This window comes from Bubalus bubalis, chromosome 6, assembly GCF_019923935.1.
Source record: "Bubalus bubalis isolate 160015118507 breed Murrah chromosome 6, NDDB_SH_1, whole genome shotgun sequence".
Lineage (NCBI taxonomy): Eukaryota > Metazoa > Chordata > Mammalia > Artiodactyla > Bovidae > Bubalus > Bubalus bubalis.
In genome coordinates this window covers 92,451,543-92,461,253 of record NC_059162.1, presented here as the reverse complement: position 1 = coordinate 92,461,253, position 9,711 = coordinate 92,451,543, and the positions used below count along the sequence as shown (strand labels likewise).

The window sequence follows — 9,711 nt, the reverse complement described above, 5'->3', positions numbered from 1 at the left end:
TGCAGCTAACCCAGATGATACACATGCAATAGCATTACTTGAAGAACTTATTCAACCCAATCCTTTGCATCTTGTTAACCAAGGCACAGAACCTTTCCAAATTTTGCACCAAAAAAAAAAAAAAAGAGAGAATGTAAGGGTCTTGCTGCAGCTCCTGGGACGCACTGAACACCACCTTGTTACAAGTGTATCCAAAGTTCCCAGCACCGGGGACTTGGGGAAAATGCTTCTGTTACACTATCCCTGAAGCTTTCAGAGGAGACGGTTGTGCTATGAATGCAGACCTTACAGAGCAGGCCAGCAAGATGCTTCGTACCCCCAAGTGCTCGCGGTGCCGGAACCATGGCTTCCTGGTACCAGTCAAGGGCCACGCCGGCAAGTGCCGCTGGAAGCAGTGCACCTGTAAGAAGTGCTACTTGATCACTGAGCGCCAGAGGATCATGGCTGCACAAAAGATGCTCAAGAAGCAGGCCTCTGGAGAGGAGCAGGAGGTGGCCCTGTGCACACAGGGACCCCAGCTGGCCTCCGGGGGCGCGGCCGCCAACCCAGGCCCAAGCTTCTGCCCGCTGCCTCCGCTTGTCCCTTTGGGAGACGCGCAGCCGGGGCCTTCGGGCCAAGCGGCCGCCTGCTTCCCTGAGAGGCCCCCACGCGTCCGGAGCCCCAACCCGAGTGCCTTCCAGCTGGTTCTGGGCAGCCACAACGGTGGCCACGTAGGCCTGAGGGAACAAGCAGCCAGGGCCAGGCCCAGTTCTCCGGAGCCCCAGCTGGCAGCGGAGGCCGCCAGCCGGGGCAACCCCAGCTGCCTGGAGCTGCTCAGGCCGCCGCGGCCTGTGCCCAGCCGGCCGTTCACCGACTTCAGTAAGATTCTCAGGGCCCCGAGCCTTTGTCCCGCTGTTGGTTCCTCTCCGGGTTGCCGCCTCCCCGCTTCCCCGACTCTGGCGTTCCACGCCAGCCGCGGGTATGGGCCCTTGGGGTGGGGGTGGGAAGATGCTTTCTAGAGGGAATCTTGCTTTGGGATACCTTTTTCTGAGTAGGCATTTGGGTTTGGTGCCTTTTTGCAAGAAGGTAAAAAGAGAGAAAGGAATGGGTGGTTCTGAGGGGGTAATTTTTAAAAACATTTAGCTGTAGTCTCTGCTTTTCCATTCTGGGAGAAAAAAAAAATGGCCGCGAAAAAAAAAATGGCCGCGAAAAAAAAAATGGCCGCAAAAAAAAAATGGCCCCCAGGCCGCTTAGCTGAGGCTCCTCCTCCCAAAAGAGAGGCTCTCGGGAGAGTGGCCATATTGCGCTTGCGCACCTCTTCCCACCCCTTTCTGGTGCTGGAGGCTCCTCCCCCAGAACGTCCTCGTAGGTGGGCCAGTGTCTTATGACTGCGCCTGCGTCCCTCCGCCCACCCCTCCCCCATCTTTTGTGCCCTAGACAGCTTGCTCCTCAGCCGTGCGCTGGCCCAATGGGTGTGTATGTGCGTTCTTCCCACCTGTTTCCCAGGCATGGATGGGAATGAGACCTCTTTTCTGCTCCCTACAAGACAATAGTCTATTGAGACGTTGCTGTTTTTTCTCTCCTCCCTCCACATGCATAAATTACATTGTTCCCTAGGTATTGTAACTTTCACTATTATAATTTCAAGTCACATGTAGGTTTGAGATTTTTTAAAAAGGGCTCATTTGGGGTGCAGACACATGTTTTCTTGGTTTTCTCTACGGCAGTGTGGTAGAAAGAGCGCAAGTCTGAGTCAGGACGCTGAGGGGCTGCTCACTTGGTAATCTTAGGCAAGCTCCTTCCTTCTGTGACAGCCTCTGCCCTCTGTAGGCTAAGGGGATTGGCCTGATGCTCTCCGAAGGCCAGTTCTGCCTTCTGGGACGTTCTAGGAAAATACAGGTCCCTAGAGAACTAGATGAGGAAGACAGATCTGAAAAGCAGTTTTAGGAGAAGGATACCTTTCTACGGATATGGAGCCTTTCTTTGTTCCATCGACTGAGCACTGTGTGCCCAGCACTAGTGATGAAAAGGTGAGGGAGGGTGAGTCAGATTTCTTGCCTTCGAGGATCTTGTCCTTGTGAAAGAAAAGGACAGCACAGATTGGTATATCGAGAACTCTAATAACCAGTGGTTTAGCTGTGGTTTGAAGGAAGATCAGGAGCTGACACTGAGGATTCAAGAAGGCAAAATGGGGTTAGGAGAAAAAGCCTTCCATGCAGAGGGGACAGCATCTGCAGAGGCCCCGAGGTGGAGGGGGAAGAAGGCACTACTAGTTATCAGACAGTGAGGCTGGAGTGAAGGCGGGAACCCAGCCTGCGTGGGCTTCATGGCTGGGCCAAGGACTTCTGCTGAGGCCAATAGAACATGGTTGAGGGTTTAAAAAGCAGGGAGGATCAAAAGCATAATGGATGTGGGAGTTGTCTGTGAATGGATATGAGTGTTTGTTTATACTGCTACCTTCAGACAACATGGTGCCCTTTTTTCTGGCTTCATGTATTTTTAACACTTCCCTCATTGCGTGTCTTTTCAGGGCTCCCTCTGAGCATCAACTCAGATTCTGTGGTGGGGTCTGAGTGCCTGGAGAGAGAACCTCCCAAGCCGTACCCCAGCTGCTCCAGCATAGATCCCAGCTGCCGTTTTCCTCTGGGCTACCAGGATGCGTCCCCAAGTGTGGGGATCCCTCTGCAGCAGAGGTTCCAGCACCTGTCCTATAGCCAGTACCAGGGAGGAGGCTCGGTGAGTCCCATTCCTGATATTTTCGAAGTTCCTATTTCAGCTGCCCTGGCTGCTTTAACAGACTTTCTCCCAGGCAGCAAGCCATTGTGCTCACTCTGTACCAGGACATGGGCAGTGGGTGGAAGGATACAGCATAGACCTTGTATGCTGTGCACCTCTGGGAATGCACATGTGAACAAGTTGGCCTGGGCTGTGGCGTGGGCTAAGAGACTCTGGGAGCTCAGGCAAAAAGGAATGCAGACACATCTCAGATAAACCTGGGGAACAGCCACACGGGAACCTGAGTGACCACCAGCCTTGATCCATGGAATGCCAGTCAATACTAGGTACCAGATAGGAAATAGCTCTTTCCTGGAGCCACACATTTGAGGGCAGAGTCAGGAGCAAACAAAGGTCCCCTGCTGCAAAAGTATGACCCACTTGAGACGGCAGAGGGCTTTCAAGAGGATAGGGCTTAAGCTTAGTCATGAAAAATATGGAGACTTCCCCCAACCACTGGTCACCTTAGGAGATATTTGTTGGAAAAAAATGGGTGAAATTTAATCATTTTATAAGGTCAGTGACCAGTTACTAACTGGTATGCTCTTTGAGCCTAGAGTTTTGAGTTCTGGAAGCTCTGGATATATGAGTCGTGTGATAATTGGGTCAGGTGACCAGCTTTTGCAGCATTGGTTGCCAGCTTCTTCCATCCTTCTCCCTTTTGGCAACCCCAGAGGGCCATCAGAACTGCAGAATAGTGAGAGGCCTGGGTGACCAGTCCTGACTTTGGCCCATAAGGCTGGACCTGTCAGGGAGTTGACTGAGATGCAGCTCACGTTCAGGGAGGTGTAGACTGCTGTTACTTTTACTTTCTTCCTTAGCTACAAGCCCAACCCTGTGTGTTACAGAGATGCTGCCTTGGGTGGAGGGTAGAGAAGAGTGAGTAGAGAGCAGGCTGCTTTGGTCTAATGTGGAAAGTAAGAGAAGGGACCAAAGCTTGACGTTAATGTACTGAAGTCATGCACTGCTTCTGCTTCTCTGCAGCAGCATCTCCTCTGATCCAGATATTCTAGTTTTATTCATAAATCATTTTCCATTCATTCAAGGGGGAAAAGTTTGAACACCACTGGTCTTGATAATTTCCAGGGTGCCTACTGGCCCTTATGTAAGCCCTCGAGGTACATGTTATTTCCTCTTTGCAGAGCAGAGGAAGAACGCTCAGAGGAGTAACGGATTTGTCCAGGGTCACGAAAGTGGGGAGCAAGGGATGGGATTCAGATTACTCAACTGGTCAGTGACAGAGTCAGGACAGAGGTCTAGAACAAACATGACCCTGACTCTCACCATCCCGCTGCCCTGCCTGAAATTGAGGGTGGGGTGCTGGCCACCCCATTGCAGCCCAGGGAGAACACGGCATCTCTAGCCTCCACACAAAGAGAGGGGTCTTGGCCAAATGGAGCACACACCCACCGTCTGCTCGCACAGAAGCCTGGGGCCTGGCGTCCAGGGCAGGGCTCTGATTGACAGGCCTGCCAGACGGCCTTTGTTAGGAGTGTGATCTCAGTTGGTTTATCTGGGCCTGAGCTGCCACCACCAGCCCCAGGCAGGAGCTGTGATCCAGGGAGAGACTTGGCTGAGCAGCTTGGAATTAAAGACTAATAATCCCCCTTCCTACCCCCTTCACGTCTGGATAGGGGATCACCCATTCATTTGTGAAGCTGTTTCAAACCCAAGAGCCTATGAGTTGCTTCATCCTTGTCCTGCTGCCCCTGCCCAGCCTCCCAAATACTCCCTGAGCCGCCTTCTGTTCCTGTCCTGTCCCACCTGCTGCTTCTGTGCTCCCTCTTTTCTCTTCCCACAAAAGAGCACAGGCCTGGAATCAGACAGACCTAGAGACCAATCCTACCTTTGCTGTCTACTCTCCACATGGCCTGGGCATGTCACCGAACCTCTGAGGACCTTGCTCAGGTTCTTAGTCTTTAGCATGGGGGTAAGAGTTTTATATCCTCAGGCTGTTGATAGATTCTAGCCGTAAGGTATGGATGCATATAAAGTGTCTGGTCTGTGACATGGTGGGTACTCAAAAGTGGGCTTTCTTCCCTTCCTTGTGGTCAAATTAAGTTAGGAAGTGCTGGGTTAACGTAAGCAGATTTAATAGGCTCATGTGTAAGTCATCGATGTGGGGGCAGTTTTCAGGGCTTCTCAAACTCCCTGGACAAAAAACACTTCTAAGAGCACTTAAAAATACCTTGTGGGACACTGGATTTCTTTGGCATACAGCCTGTGAAGTGCTGCTCTGGAGTACCTGGATGGAAGAGTAAATAATAAGACTTGCCCTGAAATTTATGATTTTCTATTACATTCATGTCTTTCTCAGACTGAGAAATTTATGATTTTCTATTACATTCATGTCTTTCTCAGACTGAGCTGTGAGCTCTGAGCTGTGTGGTCATCACCCCTCCACTTCCCGTTCTTCCCGACATCTTGGAGTCCTGTGGTATGGGGTTAGCTTTCACCTTCTGAAGAAGGAACATAAACACAAAAGGGCTGAAGCCACTTTTCCTGAGGTCACCTAGCTCCCCTTGCCTCAGTAACAGTTGCACTGTACTGTCTGGTTAGAATGAGGAGCCCACAGGCCCAGTGATGCTGGAGTCTTAAGTCATCCCATGTGCCAGAGGTGGGATCCCAAGTAGGTGGATGCTTTCAGACCCTTCTCCAGTGCAGAGCAGAGGAGTCAGGCCGACTTGGGATTCTGTTCTGCCTCTGCCACTCCCCAGCTCTGGCCTGGGCCTGTACCTTCGTCTCACTGATGCTGGTTTTTGTCACTACGGTGAGGAAGGTTAATAGACCCTCCCTCCTAGGGTCGCAAGGATAGAATGAGGCTGTAGACATGCTCAAATGCAGTTGCTTCCCAGGCTTCTCTGTGTTGTGTTTGTGCTCCTCCTCACCTTCAATCAGCTGGCAGGTGTTTGCTGAACACCCTGTTCTGGGTATCCTGTGCTCCACTGTCTGGGCTGCAGAGATGAATCGCCGCCACGGGAGCCCCCATTCAGGGGCATGAGTGTGGGGTCGGCCCCCTGGCTCACCCTCTGCCCTCTGACTGTCTGCTGTGTGTGCCCCGCAGGTGGCGGAACCCGTGGGAGACTTCCGGCAGAGCTACTACCCGCCGCTGGGGCAAGCGCCGCAGCCTCAGTTCCTCCCACCCGGCTTCCTCTCTGCGCTCCAGGTCCTCCTGCCGCCGCTGCCCCCGCCGCCTTCAGCAACCTTCTCGCTGACCATCCTGTCTGACACGGACAAGGAGAACACCGGTGAGTGAGGCCCCATCTTCCAGCTGCCGAGGGACACAGGAGGACTCTGGAGGACGGGGGTCCTACTATGAAGTGGACATGGAGGGAAGGGAAATGGAGAACAGGATTTTCAATGTCCTGGGCCCTGGGGAAACTCCTTCCTGGCACCCCTCTCTAAATTCCATACATGAGCATCTAGGGGAGGTGAGTCCCCATTCTCAGGTGAGGAAACTGTGATAGAACCCTGAGAGGGTCTCACATATGTACATGGTGCAGCTCGGATTTCAGCAGAAGTCTCTGTCTGGCTCCAGCTTCAATGCTAATTTCCTCACCTTAACAGTTCCTGTGGGCAAAGACGTGGAGGATGGCACGCATGTGGTGCCAAAAGACCAGAGGTGCCAGGCCTCTCTGGCTGGGGAAATAGCATGTGCTGAGCCTGTCTGGGGCTTGCTCAGGCCACTCCTGCCTTCATAGCTCGGTCACTGGTGCACCGGGTGATCTTGGGCACTCACACCCTCCTTTGGGCCTCAGTCTTCTCACTCTTCTCACCTGTAAAGTGGGCCCTGTCACAGGGTTACTGTGAGGGTTTTCTTTTGAGGGCCCTTGAAGCTTTAAAAGTTCTAGGGTTTTTTTCCCCCTTTCAGTCCTCCCCTGAGGCTCCTTAAGAAAAGAAACCGAGGCCTGTTGTATGTCTGATGCCTAGATCTGTTAACCGGGGAAGTGGTACAGTGTGACTTGAAATACGATGGCCCTGGTGCTGCACAGCCTGGGTATAATAAGTCCTGGCTCCAGCACTTGCCCACGGTGTGACCTCGGGCAAGTTCATTCACTCCTTGGTGCTTCAGTTTCAGTATCTGCAAGAGCAAACTAATTAAGGGTCCCTTCCCTCATGAGGCCATCCTGAGGATTAAACAAAACCTACAATGATGAAGGCATTGGTAAAAGATCGTTCTCACTGTTGTCCCTAATCCCCATGCCAACCATGATGCTGCATGGTAGGCACCATCTAATGGACAGAAGGAGATGCTGAGGCTCAGAGCTGGGAGTAGCTCGCTTCCTGCCACCTAGCTTGTGACAAGCAGAGCTGGAGTCTGAACTTGAGTCTATATCCTCTGGCCAGGGCTAGAATCCCAGTCTCCTGACTCCTAGCAAATTAAAAGTAGGAATGGGAATAACTAATTCTCCATAGGGACTGGCAATGATGATGATGCCTTGTAGAAAACTTATGTGTGAAAACAGGTGATTTCCCCTCTTTCTCAGTCCAGCCCCTCTTCTCTGTCCTTCACAGATGGCCAGGATGTGAAGGGGCCGAGCGAGCCCAGCCAGCCATCGTCCCAGGAGGAGTCCAACTAGGCCCAGGCCCTCAGGCCGGCAGCGTGGGGCCTTGGTGGGGGTGGGGGGGGGGCGCTTGCAGCAATGATTTTCTTATCTCTATTCAGTGATATGTAGGGAGGAAGGGTAGTGATAAGCGCAAGATGGCAGTTGATTCCCATTTCAAGATAGGAGGATAGAGTGTGGTTGCTAAGGTTCTCTCAAGCCTGAGACACAGGGCCTTGAAAAGGAACTCAGAGGTGAAGTCACCAGGGCGTGGCCAGAGCTCTGAGATGTGGGAGACTGGCGGGAGCTCACATTTCGGAATGAATTTAGCCAGCTCTGTGTTGATTGCTGTTAATCAGATTCACCCCTAGAGGCGGCCTTTGATTTCCTCAGGTCCTTCTCCAGGACGGAGGCACTGTCCTCCTTAGCCTCTGCTTCTGCCGCCTCTGTCTGGTCCCCAGCAGGAGGCAGCACAGACATCAGGCGTCCAGCACATCCAAGTGGATAGCGGGAGCAGCCAGGACCAGGGTGCTAGACAGGTTCTGCTACATCCTTTCTTACTGCTCTGTCCCCCAGGGTCAGCCTGGGCCCCTTCTCTAGGGGCTTTACTATCAAATATAAGCATTTTAGCCTCTGAGGTTGCTTCACTTTTTCCCCATGAAGTTTAAGCCATTATGGCATCATTTCTGGTTAAAAAAAAAAACTAATAAAGTTTGACTATTTCATGTTTTTAAAATGATTGCTAGCTTTAGAAATTAAGCTTTTTGTAAGTTCTCATGCAGTTCTCAGAGAATAGGATGGTGCTTCCAGATTACCTGTGGAATCAGTTTCTTCTCTGGGGACAGTTGACATTTGAAATAAAATGAACAGTGGAAATCCTTGTGGAAGGTGTATGCTTTCTTTAACTCTCTGGGAAATGCAACCTCGGGAATGGGAGGCGGTGGCTGGGATTCATGGCCTGTCAAGCCTGCTCTTTCTATGCACTTAGGCAAGACTTTCCCTTTATCTCAGTTATCAACTGAGAGGCTTGGGCAAAGCTGGCAGGTTTTTTACTATCAGTATTGTTGTTGTTATTCTTTTTCTATGGTTTTAAAAATTTTAAATTTATTTTTAATTGAAGGATAATTACAATACTGTGTTGTTTCTGCTATACATCAACGTCGATCAGCCATAGGCATACATATGTCCCCTCCCTCTTGAGCCTCCCTCCCACCTCCCTGTTATTATTTTAAGCAGTAGAGATCTTTTAAGGAAATCTGATGCAGACACATGAAATGTAAAGATTTTCTCTAGTTTCTCTTCCCCAGCTCCTTGCATGGTCCCTGCAGAGTGACATGGTTTTAAAAAACCAGAACTTGATCCCATTTTGTTGTTTAGAGTCCTGGTTCTCTTTCCTTGTTTTCACTTTCTCTGTCATTTAAAACACATTCTGCATCTCTGCTGGACTCAGAGCCTGGCACTCAGCTCTGCCCATGAGAAGCATGGAATCTGGTGTGGCAAACCGTCCAGTGGGATTGCTATGGGACAGAGAGAGGTCGAGGGGCTGTGGGTGGGGGAAAGGGTCAGAGAAAGCCTTCTGGAGAAGTTTGGGTTTTGACCGCGTCTTCAAGGGAAGAATGAGTTAGATTAAGGTAAGCACCCCCAGCAGCAGGGTGAGAAAGGGTAAGAGACCTGGAGTGAAGGATTCGAGGGTGAGGGACAGTGTTCTGTTTTGTCTGGAAAGGACTGGCACCTAGGAGAATAGACTGAGCGGCCTCCTGCCTTGCCTGTGGGCCCAGCATCTTAGGACAGATGGCGGGAAGAACACTGAGAAGTGACAGTCTAACTGTCCTCTCCACATCAGTGTGGTGACTAGGGGGTTGAGGGCCTGGGCCTGCCCTGTTGGGAGGTATTGGAGCAGATACGGTCATAGGAACTTTTCAGTTCCTGCTTTATACACAGTGTTTCAGCAGAGCAGAACCTGGCGTACTGAGGCCTGCAGGTGTCAGCACTGGTCTTAGTCTGGACCCGAGGATGCAGTGATTTTGGACTAGCCTGGCTTTGAGGCTGAAGTTATTAGCCATTCCCAGTGCTGGGCCTGCCCCTGGGTCCACAGGGCCTCAGGAATCCCAGGAGCATGGGAGAAGACACAGCTTCTGATTCCACTTGGCCTTGTTCACCCTGCCCTCACTGGACCCTGACCTTCTGAGGGTATGGCCAGATGGGGCTGGATCAGTGACCATAATTTTTCATCATTCTCCTTTATCTTAGAGCCCATGCTTTGAAAGATTTTTCAACCAAACTTCATTCATCTGTAAAGCTGTTTTCCCATTTCTGATCAACACATGTAAGCATGAGGCCAGTCTGTGATCACATGGACTTCACAGCATTCCAGACCATGCTTAATGAGCCTGGAGTGGCGGGGGTGGGGGTG

General features: G+C 51.4%; 1 protein-coding gene across 1 annotated transcript; it reads left to right on the top strand.

Moving 5' to 3' along the window:
- The first annotated feature begins 201 nt into the window (after positions 1–201).
- On the top strand, positions 202–8,174 carry DMRTB1 (DMRT like family B with proline rich C-terminal 1). The gene is made up of 4 exons (XM_025288701.2): positions 202–858; positions 2,510–2,715; positions 5,819–6,002; positions 7,270–8,174. Exons 1-4 carry the CDS (start codon positions 273–275, stop codon positions 7,332–7,334), a joined length of 1,041 nt encoding a protein of 346 aa, XP_025144486.2. The 5' UTR covers positions 202–272; the 3' UTR covers positions 7,335–8,174.
- Positions 8,175–9,711: the final 1,537 nt, after the last annotated feature.